Source organism: Rhipicephalus sanguineus, chromosome 6 (genome assembly GCF_013339695.2).
Source record: "Rhipicephalus sanguineus isolate Rsan-2018 chromosome 6, BIME_Rsan_1.4, whole genome shotgun sequence".
Lineage (NCBI taxonomy): Eukaryota > Metazoa > Arthropoda > Arachnida > Ixodida > Ixodidae > Rhipicephalus > Rhipicephalus sanguineus.
In genome coordinates this window covers 77,509,696-77,530,324 of record NC_051181.1, presented here as the reverse complement: position 1 = coordinate 77,530,324, position 20,629 = coordinate 77,509,696, and the positions used below count along the sequence as shown (strand labels likewise).

The 20,629-nt window shown below is 48.4% G+C and overlaps 2 protein-coding genes across 2 annotated transcripts in view; both read left to right on the top strand.

Annotated features, from left to right (window-relative positions):
• LOC119395911 (uncharacterized) overlaps window positions 1-20,629 on the top strand; it is a 595,703-nt gene that overhangs the window by 23,620 nt on the left and 551,454 nt on the right. The gene's annotated exons all lie outside the window — the stretch shown is intronic.
• LOC119397364 (disintegrin and metalloproteinase domain-containing protein 10-like) overlaps window positions 1-20,629 on the top strand; it is an 82,137-nt gene that overhangs the window by 2,506 nt on the left and 59,002 nt on the right. Inside the window, exons 2-8 of the mRNA XM_049416540.1 lie at window positions 444-600; window positions 6,558-6,676; window positions 10,292-10,491; window positions 11,339-11,521; window positions 15,466-15,618; window positions 18,013-18,211; window positions 18,937-19,124. Of these exons, the coding sequence (XP_049272497.1) occupies window positions 444-600; window positions 6,558-6,676; window positions 10,292-10,491; window positions 11,339-11,521; window positions 15,466-15,618; window positions 18,013-18,211; window positions 18,937-19,124 (1,199 nt within the window). The remainder of the gene's footprint in view (window positions 1-443; window positions 601-6,557; window positions 6,677-10,291; window positions 10,492-11,338; window positions 11,522-15,465; window positions 15,619-18,012; window positions 18,212-18,936; window positions 19,125-20,629) is intronic.

Sequence of the window (20,629 nt, the reverse complement as noted above, 5' to 3'; positions counted from 1 at the left end):
TGTTTTAGAGTATTTTTTCCAAATTTTCCGCTGCCAGTTTTTTTGGTGCGGCCTTCACACGGGTCTGCTGCTAACGCACAACCTCTGCCCTCTTATCCAGAAATTGGGCGATCAACTTGCAAATGGCATGTGTATGTGTGTTGTTCATCACAAGTCAAGATGAAGCTAGTGCGTATTGGTTTCCATGTATTGGGACCTTCCATGGCTGCGAATGCAAGATCAGGGGTCCTCGGCCGCCATTCTCGTCAAAGACCTGCATCGCAACAGCACTGCACTTTGAAAAAATGAAGCGACAGGTGCCAATGAATAAAGGTATACAGACTTGCCCCCCCCCCCGTCCTAGATGATTAGGAGGGGCGGCCGCCACCCCTAACCCCCGTTCCCCGGTGCGCATGCTTATGATTGGGCGTGTAACCGATACGCAGCTGCGATCGCTTGTGCAGTTCGAGTGCTGAACCGGTTCGTGCGCCACTACGAACCTTTGTCGTACGATCCGGTCGCCGTGCACAATGTGGGACGATGGAAGAGATCGGCCTCCGCTCATCGACACGACAGCAGCAGGCCACGTACAGTGCAAGTCGCATTCAAGGCCCACGGAAGGCGAGTATCGCTTGTGCCAGTCCACGAGAGGGGTCACGACCAATGAACCCTCGCCTGCATGCTGTGACTTCATGGCCTGAAAACTGTCACAGGTGCCTTTGTGATCGATCAGAAAAAGGCTGAAACAATATTCGATATTGCTAACACGGGCCTATAGTGCCATTTGTTATTTCATCCGTAAGTATTCTTAATTATTCAATACGTAAGTAAAACATCACCCAAGAAGTAATCCGAGAAATAATAAGGTGATAACATGTCGGTTCTTACTCCTTCACAAGTCTCATCATTCGCGAGATCGTTTAGTCCTCATTGTGATTAGTTGTAATGAACGTCGCGAGTAAGATTTTTTTTTCTCTGCGAAACAGAATTAACCTTTCCAAAACGCTCCGAAGGATGAACATTAATTGGGAAGGGGGGCATTCCCATCGGCTGGATGGTAACGATAAGTTAATTGAGGCTCTGGAACTATTATATATATTTAGCGGGAAAATGCTAGTGACTGGCGAGTTAGTTTACACTCAGGGGCGTAGCCAGAAATTTTTTTCGGGGGGGGGGAGGGGGGTTCAACCATACTTTATGTATGTTCGTGCGCGCGTTTGTACGTGTGCGTGTGTATATATGCAAGCACAACTGAAAAATTTCCGGGGGGGGGGGTTGTACCCCCCCCCCCCCCCTGGCTACGCCCCTGTTTACACTGACAAATTATACTCTGAAAACCCTAGAGCCGCCAACTTCATCACCATCAATAGAGAAAACCAATGTCAAAAGTTTCACTTAAATTTCCCGCGGAATGTCCGATGGTGGCGTCACGAATTTCAAAGTGATTTTTCGTATTTTGGCCACATTGGCTCAACGAAATTTTCTGAAACTTGGTACGTCAAGTCCCCTCATGGTTCCCCCAGAAGGCAATGTACTTCATCTTTACCGATTAGGAACTACGCGGCCTCAGTAGGCACCGTCAAAATTTATGACGTCATGGCAACTGGTGCGCGAACTTCAAGGTGGCGTCACCGCGGGCATTTTCTTTTTGCGCGTTTTCTCGCCTTTACCAAGCGTCTTCCGCCGGCAAGCGTGGTGTTTTTTTTTTTTTTGGTATTGTGAAGGAGTAATTTCCTAATACGAGAAAAGTCGTTTTTATCTTTAGTGTCCCTTTAAATGAATATCAAGGGCTCCGCTTTTGTACTGGATGGATGGATGGATGCTATGAGCGTCCCCTTTGTAACGGGGCGGTGACGTGTCTGCCACCAGGCTCGAAAAAAAAAAAAGCTTCCTTGTTTCATGTTACTTCTATGTCAACACCGCGCCACCAGTGGGGAAATACGTTGTCATACATTTCAAAGCACTTTTCTATACAAAAGTGCTTTGAAATGCATGGACTTATATAGAGAGAGTTTCGGTAAATTTCACCGTATACGGGGAAATTTACTGAAAGTATTTATATATATAAAGTCCATACAGACAAACCGTTACCCGTATAGGCTTCCCAAGCAACGCTTAGCGGCGCTGCTGCTCTTGACAGGCAGTGCCATCTCTGGCAGAAAAAGAGAAACTGGGGCGTGAGCACACGGCCGGGCTAGACCGCACGCGTGCTCGCGTGCGGTCTAGCCCGGCCGTGGTGAGCAGCGCGCGTTTTCCCTTCTCTCCACTGCGTTGCCGCTCGCTTTGCAGGTGCAGAGCTCTCGCGGTGCACTTGCGCCGTCTCACAATGTACCGCTTGCAGTGCGGCTTCAAAAGGATTTTCAAGCTTGACTGGCACTTCCGAAAAGCGAACTTGATAAAATGAGAAAGGCTCGTCAATCACGTTAACGGTGAAGAGCAGACGATCGATAACAACGACGCCCAACTCAAAGCAAAATGCATTTCCCAAGTCGCGATTACACCGTGTATAGGACGTATACCTCGAGGTAAGTCTCATTCTGTCATGTTAAAGATGAATAATGGTCCACATGCACTCCGAAATGAAGCCATACACGCTATCGATGTTCTGCGGCGTGGACTACGAATCATACGATTGTTGTTTTGATATGGCATGCTTACAGTAGCAGCCGTGTACTTTCGTGAACAAACGTTTGCGGCGTGCGAAAAAAAGATTATACGGCCATGACACTGCTTCCTGAGAAGCAGGGGCGTAGCCAGAAATTTTTTTTCGGGGGGGGGGGGGGGGTTCAACCATACTTTATGTATTTCGTGCGTGCGTTTGTATGTGTGCGTGCCTATATACGCAAGCAAAACTGAAAAATTTCGGGGGGGGGGGGAAGGTTTGAACCCCCCCAACCCCCCCCTTGGCTACGCCCCTGCTGAGAAGGTTAGAGTCAAGTCCTCCGTGCCGCTGGAGAATCACCCGCCGATTAAGACGCGAGGCAGCTAGCTGAGCTTTAACCACTGTGAAGCAAGATGAACTGCTCGCCTCGTTTTTTCGGCTCTCGCGTCATGCTTGCAGTCTCTTTTTATGATATCGACTTGACAGGCGTATAAAACCTGCTGCGCGAACGCGGCTACAAAATCGCACAAAGTCAGAAGGTTACTTCAAGGTTGCAATTGCAAAGCATGTATTAAGTGCCAGTTGTATTTAGCGGCTTAAATATATATCACACTAATAAAGTGACAAAAACAAAGCAAACCTGCAGAACGATGTCAAAGCTTGCTGAAAATGCACGGACGTCCGTTCCGGTGTGATAAAGCAGCCTTCCCGACGCGTGCATTGCAGGCGCCGAACTTCTGACAATGTGCCGAGTTCAGTTGAATTCAACCAACCGCGCAATGCTAACGGTATAACGCGAATGTGAACGTTCAACAACGACTGGTAGGTCTCACGAACACGGAGAATCAAAACACTAAGTTGCTTCACCTACAACCGTAACTGGACTTTAACAATACGAGAAGACAGCGAGTAATCATTAATGTAGTCGCTGCGTGCATGCGCCGCGTTACTTACCGATTCAGGTGGTCGGAACGAACGAAAGCGATGAACTCAGACAGCCAAAATATAAGGCGAGACAGCGCTGTCAGCTATCCACGCTTGCCGCCTTTATTTCTCGTACGACACGCCCGGGAAACGATACAGTTTAACACGTGAATCGCGTGCCTTGGTGTTGTGTGCACTGTTGTGTGCACTGTTGTGGCTGGCCGCTAAACCGCAATACTTCGGACCACGCTTGCGCTTCCGCGGGGTCGCTTCTGCCATCGCTGAAATACGCAGCTTCGCACAGCAAGCGTCTCTGTTCAACGTGCCGAGCTGACGGCCTCACAGTTACCCGCACCGAGAGAAGAACGCGAGCGCACGTGCGCTACCGCTACCGTGAAAGGGGCTGAGTCGGCCGCGCGACGGTTCAGAGTTTTCCGACAGAGCCGCAGCGCGGCTGGCGCGGCGCTGTCGTCGCGCCGCAAACTTGAGCTTGGGTTCCCTATAGCCTTGCGTGTGCCTGAGAAGAGTTTGTAAATATCCGTGACTTTGCTATGATCGGGAACTTCAGTACGGCGTCACCGGAATTTTGTAGCGTTAGCTACACTTGCCTAGCCGGAGCCGATTTCTCGTGGATCGTCATGAGCGGTGCAGCGCATGCGCGAGGATCAGTGATGTCACACAGCTGGCTCACCGGAGCCGGCATCTCACGCGCTCTCCGCCACCGCCACGCGCGGCTCACCGCTGCTTGTCTGCGCGTTCGGGAGGAGTGGCGTCGTAGCCGCGGCAGACAAACTGGCGCCGGCGCGCGCGCGCAGACTCCGCCACCGCCACGCGCGACTCACCGCCGCCGGTCTGCGCTTTCCAGAGGAGTGACGTCGTAGCCTTGGCAGACGTATTGCGCCAGCGCGCGCGCAGCTATTCGCCTTCGCTGTGCAGTCGCCGTCTGACACTGTGCTGGAGCCGCTTGATAGCGCCTCTGACTGGCGTTTGCAGGTGGGTAACGCCATGGAGAAGGAGAGCGCAGATGCTGCCCATTGCTTATCTCATTGGATCCCAAAGTAGTTGCGTGGCAATTAGCGGTTCAGCGTACGAAGAATGAACAGAAGAAGGCTAATAATTAGGGGTGTGCGAATATTCGAAAGTTTCGAATATTCGTCGAATATTACATTCGAAATATTCGTATTCGATTCGAAAATCGTGTATTCGATAATTTCGAATATTCGAAAAATTCGAATATGCGATTCGATTATCATGCATAAAATAACTCGTCTTCCACATTTCTGCTGCGTTCGTATCGCTAGAAACGTTGCCGAGAGGAGCGATAAACATCGTAAGTACACGGAGGCACGATATCTGCCTGCGACGAGCGCCCCAATACGTATGATTTATTGCTGGTGCATTTCCGACGTGCAGCGCTGTTGGCGATCATGTAACCGTACATTTTTAATATTATGCGGCCGTAACGTGCCGCACTACCACTCGTTCACTATGCGGGACCACTTCTGAAGAAAGACAGTGACCCGTGTGACTGGTGGCGGACTGTAGGCACCTTCAGATACCCCAGTCTGGCAAAGCTTTGCCCCATGTAACTCCCTATACCAGCCACTTCTGTTCCAAGCGAGCGTGCCTTTTCAGTGGAAGGGGGGGGGGTGTCTCTGTTACAAGGGAGCGCCTGCTGCCTGATCATGTGGAGCAACTCATATTTCTTCATGATAACATGTAGTCATTATTTTCATTGTGCCGTGATATTTGCTTGTGTTGTGATGTGCATTGTGCTAGCCTGGACATTGTGTTCTGGTGATAGCAGTGTATGGTGTGTTGCCGGTCAGGCTGTTAATGTTTCTTTTTTTTTTCAAATAGCTGCATGTTAAATAAAATATCGTTACTGTGGAGGCAGTTTTCCTTTGATATTCGATATTCGATTCGATATTCGAAGGTGGATATTCGTATTCGATTCGTATTCGAAAAATTTGATATTCGCACACCCCTACTAATAATCCTAGACAATCTGGAAAGCTAAGAATAATCAGCTGAACCTTTGCTAACGCTACGCATATCCTGGCATAGCCGAGCTAAGCCACTGCATTTTTTTTCTTTGTTAGGTTTACATTGCTTGCGGAGTTACGGCACATGATAGCGGTCGTATTTTCGACGCTCCAGAAGTGGAACGTTGATAATAATCATAATGAATTCCGGAGTTTCTAGGTGTCGAAACCGCAATGACTTATGAAAATACGATCCGGTGTCTCCCACGCCGGGGAACTCCGAATTAAATCACCTGCCGGAACTCTTTAAAGTCACCTAAATCTAAGTCATCATCATCATTATAATCACTATCAGCCTGTCTACGCCCACTGCAGGGCAAAGGCCTCACCCATGTACCGCCAATCATCCCGGTCCTGTGCTTTCTGCTGCCACGTTATACCTACAAACTTCTTAATCTCATCTACCCACCTAATTTTCTGTCTCCACGCACGTTTGCCATCTCTTGGAATCCAGTCAGTTACCCTTAATGACCACCGGTTATCCTGCCGACGTGCTAAGTGTCCGGCCCATATCCCTTTCTTCTTCTTGATTTCAACTATGATATCCTTAACCCCCGTTTGTTCCCTGACCCACTCTGCTCTCTTCCTGTCTCTTAAGGTTACACCTATCATTTTCCTTTCCATCGCTCGCTGCGTCGTCCTCAATTTAAGTTGAACCCTCTTTGTAAGTCTCCAAGTTTCTGCTCCGTAGGTACGTACCGGTAAGATGCAGCTGTTATATACCTTCCTCTTGAGGGATAGTGGTAGACTATCATTCATGCTTTGATAGTCTACCGCTATCTCTCAAGAGGAAGGTATATAACCTCCCACATGAATACACCAAATCTAAGTACGCGGGCGTTTTTGCACTTCGCCTCCATTGAAATGCCACCGCCGTGGTCGGGAATCGAACCCGCGCCCTCGAGCTTAGCAGCGCGACACCTTATTTCCCGCCCACGGCGGCAAATTGATAATATCTAGGCAACTTAGCTTTTAGTGGCGTTCCTCTTCTGCGCTGTGGCTCGCAGGGAATTCCGGCTACAGTTGACCCAGGACCGGTCCGCCTTCTCCGACGACTTCTCGCTGGTGACGAGCCGAGGACGTGTCCAGGCCAGCCTCGACCACATATATTCTGGACACGTCGCAGGTGCCATTCGCCGCTTGCTATTACATACCTTCACGCGATCTGACCTGTGTGAAACGAAAAAGATATTCTAGAGGCGACCCAAATCTTTCACTTAGCTAGTGTCTGGTAATGGTACTCGCGCTTCGGCGTTCGTGTGCTCCGGCGTATTCTTTATATTTTGCGTTTCGTGCGGTGCCGAGGCGGATCTCAGAGGCCACGTGAAAAGAGGCCCGAGGTTGAGATCCGCTCCACCAGGTGCCGCAACGATCGCAGCTGGTCATAATCTTTCAATGAATGCTATCAATAAAAATTTTAAAATATCCTGATTATAGGTCGGCAAAAAATGTGGAGCTCACTCGGACTCGCTCATGAAATACATTTTGCCCTTACGGCTCACTCGGACTCAGACTGACCAAAATTTTCCTCAACCGGACTCACTCGGACTCAGACTCACTAAAATTTCTCGCAACCGGACTCATTCGGACTCAAACTCACTAGAATATTACTCTCCCGGACTCACGGCTCGATGCGAGTCTGAGTGTGTCTGAGTGAGTCGACTCATGAGTGAGTTTGCCGACCAATGATCCTGACTAATAATTTGTCCTCATCTTAAGTGAAGTTATGCTCCAATATTATATGCGTCCAAAATAACTCTTAACTTGAATCACAACCATCGATTTCTATTTTTTAGAAGACTTTTCCCGAGTATTCGTAAAACCGGAAGTGAGCGCTCGACCGGATATGCTTGTAGGAGAAACAAAAGCGTTACTCGGTGCTCGTACGCAAAAGGAAATTGGGGCAGCTACCCATTAGTGGTGCGAAGACTGAGGAAACAGCGGAGCCGGTGGCGTTCCCCTCCTCCTTTCCCTCCTTCTCATTCTCCCTTCCCTTTCCTACCCATTTTCATTGTTTACTATACATGGCTATGCTATGCTTCACCCTCTCCCCTCCTCTTTTTCCTCCTCACCCGCACTTCTCTCTCCCGCCCCCTTGCTACATACAAGGCTATGCTGTGCTCTGCTAGCGTGCCTGGATAGCCGAGTGGTTTCGACGCTCGCCTTCGGATCGTGGGTACGCGGGTAAGAATCCCGCCTCGCCAAGAATCTCTCTCTATCTCTCTCTCTGTACTCGTTCTCCCGCCCATCAGAGTTATTGCATCCCACGCTGGACAAATCGGCGCACGTGCTCTGGGAGCGAAGCAGAAGATGAAGAGGACGAAGAGAGGGCGTGCCGGTTTATGATTATGATAATTTCTGTTCGCGACTAACGGGGATTCTCCGAGTTTTAAACAGCTCCGCTGTCAAAAAAGTGCAGCTTCGCCAGCCGGATTATTGCTAGCGAGAAGCTTGAGCATTTACGTTGGGAACTTCTCACACATATACGGTGTACGCGACACGGCGTTCGAGACAACTGTTGCTGTGCAGCAATGAACATCGATCGCCTTGGCAAATAACTGCCGCAACGCTGATGCTATACGGATAACCACCAGCTTAATGGAGCGCAATGTGTTACCCAAGGAAAGCCGACGTCGTTTTTGACGTCCAGTGAAAGAACTAGATTTAGGTTTGTCAGGCATGCCGATTACTTCCTTCCTTCCACCATACGATATCCTATCATTATGTCACGGCAATATGAAAAGAAATGAGTCTGCAAAAGTGTTCTGGTTGCTGAATGTTCTCTGCCGCACAACTACGCACTCAAACGACAAACCATGCCTGAAAATATCTCAGCGCATCAAATTCCTAGCAAACACATCTCTGCGCCTGCTTTCCGGGCCTCGTATTTCGGTGAGTCTGTTTCGTTTGTCTCTCACTAATGAGAGACAACCCACTTAAGAGGCAGCCCCCAAACCGCCTTTCTACGACTAGATAAAGATATTTTCGCACATTTCGTCCGACAACGCATAATGGTCTTCCGTCCAACCCACTGAACGAATTCAGCGCGGGCGTACGGGCCCATGCACATAACAAAGCAGAAAACTGGGCGAGTTGGTATGTATTCATCGTCACAGGATAGCGCGCACTTACAACGGGGACAGAGGGAGAAGAACACGACAACACAAGCGCTAACTTTCAACTAAAATTTATTTGAGGAAAAACGGAAGAGAAGAAAATAACACAAAATACCGCGCATGCGTCACTGAGCACCAAACATAACTAAATTATAAGCCACACACAATATCAAAGCCTAACAACATGGCAGTTAATAACCAATCTGTTGACCGTAGCAAGGCGCTAATCAGTGTGTCCAAGGAAAGACAGTTCTCTATCTGTTAGTGCCAATGGCGTCTGGCTTACACATCTATGTCCTTCTTTTTTTATTTGGAAGGCCTCACAGATCTCCCTTGTAGTCTTGTCCTTGTGACGGAATAAAACTGTGGTGTCTGTGAAATCCGCGGAGCACCCGCAGTCCCTGCAATGCATGCCAAGGTGTGTCGAAAATGTAGGACCTTTAAATGCGTTTCTATGTTCATTGAGGCGCAGATTCAGACATCTGCCCGTCTGGCCAACATAAACGCGGCCACATGATAACGGGATGCTATATACGACTCCCGAGGCGCAAAGTACGTGGCTGTAGGTGAGATCTGTGAGGCCTTCCAAATCCAAAAAGAAGGACATAGATGTGTAAGCCAGACGTCATTGGCACTAACAGATAAAGAACTGTCTTTTCTTGGCCACATTGATTAGCGCCTTGCTACGGTCAACAGATTGGTTATCAACTTCCATGTTGTTAGGCTTTGATATTGTGTGTGGCTTATAATTTAGTTATGTTTATGCGCAGTGACGCATGCGTCGCATTTTGTGTTATTTTCTTCTCTTCCGTTTTTCCTTGAATAAAGTTTAGTTGAAAGTTAGCGCTTGTGTTGTCGTGTTCTTCTCCCTTTGTCCCCGTTGTAACTGCGCGCTATCCTGTGACGAGGGCCCATGCAATAGCTATGGAAACGCGTCGGCTTCTCGTGTTACCACCATTCTTACGATGTTTCGCACCACCGTAATTCCTCCATTCGTATTTCGGCCGCATGGTTTTAGGTACGAATACGCAGCCTCGCGATTTTGTTGCGACAGCAACTATATGGACACTCCAGGCGCATTTTTGCCGTCGCCGTGAGGTTTCGTATAAAGTCCAAGTTGCGATAACATCGCTCCGCGCGTCGGATGTATTGTGTGCGAGTGAAAGCGTGCGAGTGCAGCCGACGATCCTTGCTCAAGCGGAGAGGGACGCGCCGGCCGTCTCCGTCGCGCGAAGGGCCTATGGTGGTAGGGGGGAGCGCAAGAACACACAGAAGGGGGAAGGTTGCGCAGCTTCTTCAGGAACTGGGTACTTAGGCCGAGCGGGTGCTGTCGCACGCCCGTTATCCTGACAGAGATCAGCAGGCGGCTCATACCTTTCTACGCGTTGTGTTCTCATCGCTCATTTTGCTATGAGGCAGTAGACAGCACGAAAGTCACTTCGCTTGCTGCAGCGGCTGCGTTTCCTTACGCTGGCGTTTTGTTGAGTTACGTCAAGAGTTAGCTGCTAGCCTTTCTTCGTATAGCATTCAAATCTCTTGCTATCACGTTGATTGGTTCGACCTCGCGGCGAAACTAGGACTTGCCTTAATGCAAGGCGATTTAGAAGTGCCGTCGTCTCTCGCAGGTGCTCCGGGCAGCCGCGTGGTGGGCGCCATGATGGACGGCGTGTTCAGCGGACGGATCTCGCTGACTCCCGGCGACGACGACGGGGACTTCTACGTGGAGCGTGCCGGTCCTTACCTGTCGTCCTCCTCACCTACGGCCCTCTTTCACTCGCTCATCTATGCTGCCAAGGACGTCAGCTTCGACGGCGCCGGGTGCGGAGTGCGCGGACATGCGCGGGACGTCCTGGACGATATTCAACGGCGACATCGGCGCGCGCCTGTCACAGTGAGCATACCGCACCGTCAAGCTATGAACACCACGTTTGCTAGCCCTGTAAGCCAATCCAAGATTGTTTAGGAAAAAGAAACGAGAACAAAAGGAACGGAATGATATTTCAGCACATCTGTAAAGAAAGGACGCAACGTTGTCTATATAGTGAAAGACGTGTTGCTTAGTTGTCGCGAAAGACGGAAGTTTCTAGGTCGAAATTCTGTTCAGGTATCTTTTTTATTGCTACTGTTCGGTGAGTCTGTCACCTTTACGACAAGCGTCGACAGGAAACACCTTCTTACTATACAGGCCATCGCTCTCAGCCCTTGATGCAACAGATTAAAATCTGCCTGCTACAGCCATTACTTCTAGTAAACGCAGCGTATGTGCTTTTTGTTTCGCCACTTCTTTCCCTGCCAAGCCACTTAACATTTAGAGTACTGGAAATAAGTAAATAATTAAATAAACCGTTGAGTTATCGCCAAAACCATGTATCCATCGCATCTCATCAATTTCGTGCATATAGAATCTATGGTCTGGGACTGTCCCGCAGCCGTCCTAGCCGAGACGAGTCGAACGCTTTATGGCGTTTGGCGAAGAGTCACCTTGCATGGGTGCCATATATTTAGTGCGTTTGTCGATCGAATTCCGCGATGTCTTCAAACTCTCTATCGTGTCGACTCTCGTTGGCTCAGAAGGCGGCTGCGTATACGGCCTTTCCGATTAGTTCAAATTGCCGCCGTTATAGAATTGGACAGTAAATATCAGATTAGCAGAACGCACCGCTGTTCTGCAGATACACCTTGCCAACGGCAGCGCTCGGGGTTACGCTCCATCCGACACCAGCGAATCCCGGCGGATCAATCCGAGTGATGGTGCCAGAAAACCCCGGCCAGCAGTCACGGGTTACTGGCGCCAGCGCAGTGGAGTACAGAGGGTGTGTAACCTGGAGATCAAGGTCGACCACACCTTTTACGAGGTGGGTGCGCGTCAGATAATTGCCTTGACCATTTTGCCTTTTCTAAAGGGACTGACAACCGTCGAAAACGTGTCACAAGACACTGGTGGAAGTGGAAAGACTGTAAATTATAGTGACAGCATCTAGCATTATTTTAGCGATTTGATTGGGGTCTGTATATTTAAATTGCGTTTGAAATGCAAAAAATAAACAAAACAAAAAAACGGCATGTTGCTTCGCCTGGCGACAAGCGTTGGTGTGCCAATGAGTCGTTCGGAATGCTGTATACGCAGGCTGCTGCTGTTTAGGCGCACCACATTTCTTGCTTAAATTTACAGTATGTATATTTTATGCATGCCCATTTTATTGCATGTCTATTACGAAGTAAAAAGAGTTGACGCTGAGAAGCGGTGCTGCCTTCGCGGCAATAGTGGGGCCACCTCGAGCAGTGTTTCAGGAAGAGTGTAAATAATATATTATTGCGATAGCAATTATATGGACAGTCTCGGCTGGATTTTGCCGTCGCCGTCGCCGTCGCCGCCGTCATGCACCGTATATGTATAAGTATGTATATATATATAAAAGCCCCAAAGAAAAATAATTCAGAAAAATGCTTCCGAAGCGCGGAATCGAACCAGGGACCTCTTCCTCCGCAGCGAGAGGCGCTAGCCACTACGCCACGAAACGCAGATCCTCCACGTAGGTAACGGCGAGCGTTATATACACATCCTTTACCGCTGGACGGACTCGAAGACGGCTGCGCTTATAAGCGTTTCTTCATTACCAGCGAGATGGCGTTAGGAGTGCGACAGGCGCATCTAAAAGTAGTCGGCGAGCTCGCTCTCTTCTTCTTATACTTGCGCAGGTAGAACCTTGCCCTTCCGCTGTCTGCTCGCGCGGTTTTCTTGTGCTGAGGGGAAGAGGGATGTTTCACGCTTTCACCGTGATGTCCGCGCTCATGTTACGGAGCGTACGAAAGCCACTCGAGCTCAAGGGACGCCGCTAAACGAACAAACAGAAGATGAGCGCGAACTATCAAGTCTTACAGCTCGACACTTGAAGCACGCTAGTTTCATTCGCTGCTTCGGCCGCCTTTGCAACAGGAGCGCTGTTCAAACTGAGAGTATCCATTGGCGAGCCTCACTTCATATAGCATTAGTTTCTTGCTATCGCATTCATTGCTTCGGCCTTGCGGCGAAACTGTCTTTTTAAATGCGAAGCATTTCTTAGCGAACTTCTGCGACTTTGAGCGTATCTATCTATCTATCTATCTATCTATCTATCTATCTATCTATCTATCTATCTATCTATCTATCTATCTATCTATCTATCTATCTATCTATCTATCTATCTATCTATCTATCTATCTATCTATCTATCTATCTATCTATCTAGCCGCCTACGACTTTGTGCTCTCCTGGCCGTTTCGTTAATCGGATGTATACCAAAATTGGTGTGTCATAACATGGCCTTATTACGAACATAAATGACAGGTCATATCATGAAAATCATGACACGCATGTCATGAACAGCATGATTTACATTCCACGGCCTTTGCGCTCTCCTGGCCGTTTCGTTAATCGGATGTATACCAAAATTGGTGTGTCATAACATGGCCTTATTACGAACATAAATGACAGGTCGTATCATGAAAATCGTGACACGCATGTCATGAACAGCATGATTTACATTCCACGGCCTTTGGGCTCCCTGGCCGTTCCGTTAATCGGATGTATACCAAAATTGGTGTGTCATAACATGGCCTTATCACGAACATAAATGACAGGTCATATCATGAAAATCATGACTGGCATGTCATGAACAGCATGATTTACATTCCACGGCCTTTGGGCTCTTGCGGCGGTTCCGTTAATTTCATATATACCAAAATTGGTACGGCGTGACATGAGTTCATGACGAACATAATGACAGATCCCAACATGCAAATCATGACGCGCATGTCATGTGCAGCATGATTTACATGACATGATCTCGGGGCGCTCGCGGCCGTTTAAATGAAGAGATACATACGAAATCTGGTATGACGAGACATTTCTTTATGACGAACATAACGGACACGTGGTAACATGAAAATCATGATATCCATGTCATGTATGACATGATTTACATGCGACGCTCATGGCGCACTCGCGGCCGTTTCGCTAGATTGATATACACCAAAATTGGTATTGTGCGATGTGACTTTATGAAGAACATGAATAACAGGTGGTAGCACGAACACCATGACATCCATGACATGTAGGTCATGATTTACATGCCACGCTCATGGTGCATTCGCGTCCGTTTCGCTTGCGTGATATACACTAAAATGGGTGTTACGCGACACGACTGTACGGCGAACGTAAGTGAGACGTGGTAACATGAAAATCATGACATGCAAGTCATGTACGGCCTGATTTACATGCCACGCTCATGATGCGCTAGCGGCAGTTTCAGTAGATTGATATACACCAAAATTGGTATTGCGCGATGTGACTGTATGAAGAACACGAATGACAGTTGGTAAGATGAAAACCATGACATGCATGTCATGTATGTCATGATTTAATTGCCACGCTCATGATGCATTCGCGGCCGCTTCGCTAGCTCGATGTACACCAAGATTGGTATTGCGCGAAGCGACTGTACGACGAAGGTAAATGAGACGTGGTAACATGAAAATCATGACATGCATGACGTGATTTACATGTCATGCTCATGACGCACTCATGCCGTTTCGCTTGCTTGACATACACCAAAATTGGTATTGCGCGACGCGACTGCATGACGAACGTAAATGAGAGGTGGTAACATGGAAATCATGACATGCAGGTTAATATGTATGTCATGATTTACATGCCGCGCTCATTGTGCATTCCCGGCCGTTTCGCTAGCTTGGTATACACCAAAGTTGGTATTGCGCGACGCCACTGTATGACGAACGTAAATGAAAGGTGGTAACATGATAATCATGACATGCATGAAATGTACAACATGATTTACATGCCATGCTCATGGCGCCCTCGTGGCCGTTTCGCTAGATTGATATGCACCAAAATTGGTATTGCGCGATGTGACTGTATGAAGAACATGAATAACAGGTGGTAACATGAAAACTATGAGATGCATGCCATATATGTCATGACTTACACGCCACGCTCATGGTGCATCCGCGGCCGTTTCGATAGCTTGATATACACCAAAACTGGTATTGCGCGATGTGACTGCATGATGAACATTAGTGACAGGTGGTAACATGAAAAACCATAATATTCATGTCATGTATGGCATGATTTACATGCTCTACTCATGGTGCACTCGCGGCCATTTCGCTCCTTTGATATACACCAAAATTAGTATTGCGCGATGTGACTGTATGACGAACATAAAGGAGAGGTCTTAACATGCGAATCATGTTATGCATGTCATGTACGGTATGATTTACATGCCACTGTCATGGTGCGCTTCCGGCCGTTTTGTTAACGTGATATATACCAAAATTGGTATGGCATGACACGAGTGCGTGATGAACATAAACGACAGGTCATGCATTTATAAACCAGAATATGCGTTTCATTGGCATGGTGCACACTAGATTGTGCATGCATGCGTGCATGGCAAACATGCGATATATGGTGGACTAGATACCATGGCATGAATGATTTCATTTGGCTCAAAGACAAACAAGGCGATGTATGCAGCTCTTTGCTGGCTGCTTCGCATTACATCGATTCCCACAGTGCGTGGGATCTGCCGAATTTTTTTTATTAAAGAAACACAACGGGAAAGCTTACGACGAAGTCAGTCCTTCATGATGCAGTAGTCATTAATTGTCTCATGTGTGAGTTGAAGTCTTCAGGTTATGGAAGCCGCTTCTTAATCCAACTTCTCGCGATGCACTGATAAATGCGGTTTGCGTCTCTTTCTGATAGTTGAGCGTCTCACAACAGCGTTTGATTACGCAGATGGTGTCGTCAGACCTAAACGGCGACGCAGCCAAGGTACGTGCCTCCATCACGGAGCTGGTGTTCACGCACGTCGCCTCAGCCTCCGATATCTTCGGTCGCACGAACTTCAACGGCATCACGGACATCTCGTTCGTCGTGCAACGCTTGCAAGTGCGTGTAATATCCTAAATAAATACATGAGATTGCAAAAAGGCCTCAGTGAGGCAGTAGTGCATGTATGGAGTGAAGTTCGGGTGCCCCTTTCTCCGGCGTGGACCGAGAAAGCCGGTTCTCTTATGTCGCTGATGAGAGGAGACATAGACTGGGTAAATGCAGTTTGTTTATTCACGATGCGCACTCGACGCGTTCCGAAATCCATCTCTTCCCGGACCCTCCCCTCGTGTCTGTTAAAAGCACTGCTGCAAGGGGTCTTCACAAGTTCATGCGCGGCGCTCTCGAGCGAAGGTCACGTTCACATGGTTCGAGCCCGGTGCTCGGATGACTCCAGCCATCGAGATCTGCAACACCATAGTCTTCGGGTCATTTAGCGCAGCAGAGTCGCCGTCCGTGGCGAGCACTTCAAGTCATAAATCGGGGCCCCGAGCTCGTTGAGTATACACGCTCGCTGCCGTCGCTGTCCGAGACCCCGCAATGGCTGGCGCCCACCGCACGGTTTTACGAGGCGCTGACGGAGATGTTCTGCCCAACGCAACCGTGCGTTTCCGAAGGCGCGCTTCCAGGAAAACGCCGCCGAAGCCAGCTGACATATATATGTGCCGACCCCCGGCATTCGCCCACGGCTAGGTTTTGTTTGTACGAGTCGCAGCCGCCGCATTGCTCCGCCCGGCTTATGGGGTCGGTCGTCCTTTCGTTTGGCTGTCCTCCCCGAGTCTGTGTATGTTGTATGTGTGTCAGTCGGCCTCCTTTTGTATATCTACTTTCCGCTGAGTTCCCGTTCTCGCGCGCAAGTTACGCCTTACGCACTTCCGATGACCAACAGCTTTGCGAAAATGAGCCTTTTTATGTTTTCGTTTCGTTTCACGATTATCTGGCTTTTTTTTTTCTTCGTCTGCGCATACACTCATTGGCGTAGCCAGAGGGAAAGTTGGGGGCTTCAACCTACCCCCTCCGAAAATTTTGCATTCTGTATGTCGCAAACGTACAAACACACGCACGAACATATATAAAGGGGGAGGGGGTCATAACCACCTTCTTTCTCCGTGTCCCCCCCCCCCGCCCATCTAAATGAAAAAAAAATTATAGCTGCGCCCCTACATGTACTCCAGGTTTTTAATTTAAGCCAATCATTTCCTGTGACAACAACTGATGCGTGACCATGGCGACCGTGAGTGTGCTTCGCCTTCTGCTTTCTTTTTTCCTTACCTCACATATCAAAGTGGTTAAGTTGTACCATCTCGCAGTTTACTGTCGTCGTTCTGTTGTCTATAGTGAAATAGACGAGGACTCTTCCTTCGTCGAAACGAACTCGGAGGCGCTTCTTCCGGCAACTGATAAACTTTTAATCAGTAACAGAAAAAAAGGGCGCAAACACGCAACTTCTCAGCACGTAGGGCCTTTTGTGACTAAAACCGTCGTCAAATATTTCGTGGTACTGCCCCGCCAGGCCCTTGTCTCCTTTCATTGCAGCTGCCCTATGATGTCAAGTTACAGCGATAGGGGCGTGCAAGGAGTTCGCACGAGGGTATGAAGAAAACGCTATTTTATCTAACCTGGGGACCGTATACAAAGATTACTTATATCATTTACAGTGTGGTCCGCTGTTACAGGAGGTGCTCTGGTGTGCGTCGTTGCATTGCCGGTTCTTCGCAGTTGTAAATGCAAGCTGGCGCACGACCAGTGCACAAAGATGCCAGTGACACTGTGCCAGAAGTCGTCCATTGCAAAGAGGGGCGATTGTGGGAAAGTTAAGAAGCGCTCTACACTTATGTGATGTTTAACAGTGTATGGCATTGTACAAATGGAATCTTTGTAAAAGCTTCGGTTCTTCGTACGTCCTTGTCCGCCGCTGCATCTGTGCATGTATGCCGATTTCGGAAAGCAAATAGCCAAATCCACCAATCATTCTACTGATAATTTGTGGGTTTTCACCCTTTGATTACTTCGTACCCTTGTAAGTAGATTCCAGCTGACTGTTCAAAAGACAATGAACACGCTTGCTGTCATTCGTAGTAAGGTTCGGTAGACTCTTAATGCGGACATAACGCCCCTTAATTTATGTGAGTAAGCAAACACACCTCTGGATGAAATCGCGTAACAAGACTATTTCACATAGAGCGTGGACGCAAGATTCTAAGAGGACTGACTGCAAGCAACATGTCATGGCTTCGTCATGTCTAGTTTTCGGTCAGCCCTTTCAAGGCTGACCGGAAACGCTAATTAGGAAAGATTTTAAAAGCAAGTTGAAAGGCTGTTGTGCCGGACTGATCAATTCCGATGCATGAATGGCTCGTATAAGGGACGAAGCCGCGGTTAAGCACTGCTAGATCTACTAAACGCTTACCCAAACTAAATGTGATTTTCCTGGCTGCCGTTTTCACCACACAGATCAACGATTCAAGCCACTGCGAAGGCTCGAAGCAGCGGACAAACCCTTATTGCAGCGACACGTTGGACGCGACGCTCACGCTTATCGAACTGTCTAAGTCCAACCACGACAGCTACTGCCTGTCGTACCTGTGGACGTACCGCGACTACCCCAAAGGCACGCTGGGCCTGGCTTACGTCGCCGAGCTCAACGGTATACGCCTACCTGACTTATGCGTCAATACGTTGGAGACATGTACAATTTGTTTATCCTCCACCATAGCGGAGCCGCATATACACGAACCGTAGTAATGGGAGCCTTGGAATGGCGTCACCGGATCCCATGGTTACCTTTGGTTAATTGCATTTTGCCGTCGCGCACGCGCTGAACGCTACCGTTAAAACAAACATGGCGGCAACGTACCGGCGAAGCGATGGCTTGGGCAATTACCCAGTGCGTAGATTACACCACGACGATGATAGCTCTGAAGTCTAAAACGGATGGTTGCAGCGAAAACAGCTGAAAATTCTAACAAGCGCTTAAAAATATATTTAAAAAAACACAGGAGGAGGCTCTTCTGTGGAGATCGAGGATAGATAGTCTTTCCACGCCGCATAATTTGCTTATGTATGTCGTCTGTGGTACTAAACGCTTTACTAAAAATCTTGCAATCTTGTACGGTGCTTTACAATCTTCTAGTGCATAACCGAAATTTCGCTCATCTCGCTAGCACAGACATTTCATTTTGTTCGTTCTTCAGCTTTCACAACAGCCGTGCTCAAAGAAAACTCTAACTCCACTGTTTGCCTCAAACCGAGGCATACAACTTTGGATGCACAAGGCGTTTCCGCCGTGACGTTCAAAGGCGCAGCCGAAACGACGACCCATCGCGAGTTGCGGTGTATCGAGTGAGCGTACAACGCTCTTCGACAACCCTCTTTTCACAGGCAACGCGGGAGGCCTGTGTGAGAAGTTCCAGTCGGACGTGGCGCTGCAGCTGACCTCGGACTACACAGGCCGGGTCAGTTTGAACACGGGTGTCGTCACCTTCGTCAACAAGAACGTGCGCGTGCCCCACCGAGTCTCCGAGGTCACCTTCGCCCACGAGCTAGGACACAGTTTCGGCGCCCAGGTAAGAAGTCGCACCAGGCGGGAATGTCTAATACACGTTAACGCATGTGTGTTGACGATTGGATCTTGATCGATCGTTTTCGTGTCATTTTCGCATATGTTGATCGGCTATCCGCCTCGTGCGCTGCTGCTTTCAGTGGTACTGGTGGCGCCACCAACGGCGGACGGTGGCGATAGGTGGATCTGCGCGGCTCAGAGAAGCCGTGGGTAAAGCGCCTGTTACTCTCCGTTTTTCTATTCATGTTTCATTCTGGTTTGATATTTGTACTGCCGACGCTGCTCCACTAGACAACCATGCCGTCTGTTACGTCCATTGTTCTATATTATTTGTTTCAAAATGACAGGCCCGTTTTTTAATGCGTGCGCGCGATGCACTGCGTACGTTTCTTACGTGCATGTGTCCAAGTTGTTTGCGTGATCTGTTAACACAGATGAAATAAAAATTGTTGCAGTACAAAACAGCATTCTTGTTTTATTGAACACCCCAAACAGTACAACAATGACTATTACGGCTGTATGCCTGCTTAAGAAACGCACAAAAGACACGCGATTTTATCTTCGCCCAACACTCGTAGCACTCAACTAGGCCAAGAAAACCAAAATCTAACTTGCTGAACGTTTTAACAGCCGTCACACAGCTGCATAATAATGCGTGAAAGTACTGTAGCAAATGACCAACAAACATTCACACAGCGTTTTTTTTTTTTGTTCACAGACCGTATTAACATATGAGAAAGTTCTAACTGCATTGCAATCACATATTTCGGAATATCTAATCACTTTCACCATTGAAGCCACAATCCTCTAACACATGCGCTTTGAATTGAGCATGGTATTACTCAGACTTATACAGGAAATGCGCACGCGTGGCATTACTCAGATTTATATAGGAAATGCGCACGCGTGCAATGTATCTCGTATGCTAGATTCTCCTTTGGTACGTGCAGCTCAAAATAAAATGCGATTCTAGAAGTAATGTTCGTGGGGTAGCGAGCATATAGCAGAACAACTACTTACAGCTTCACTTACCTTTGCCAAAACGGTATTCCAATTGCAATTCAATATTAACCGACGCAACAACGATAACAACACGCCTGTTGCACACAGGCGTACCAGGTTGACGCTCGAGGCCAAGCGCGGTATTTTAAGTGTAGCACAATCGTGCGCGTACAGTACGCTAGAATATTCTGGCACAATGTCGTCAAGCTTGCAGTCACTTCAGCGGTTCCCACGATGTAGCACCAGTTGACGTCCTCGCGTCATCAAACTTCTACGACGCCGAGAACTACGCACACAGCTGACTTGGAAAAACGCGGTCTTGCAGGAGGCCATCTTGTCCCGCAACCAACGGACAAAAGTACACAACTGAGGCGTCTGAAACATTGCCGTTGATGAGATGGCAGCTGAACGAAATCAGGGCTCGTCGTCCGACGTGTGGCCACCGCCTTAACACAATATTAACGTTGCAACGTTCAAGGAAGACGCGACGAGCCCAGCCGGTCTTGT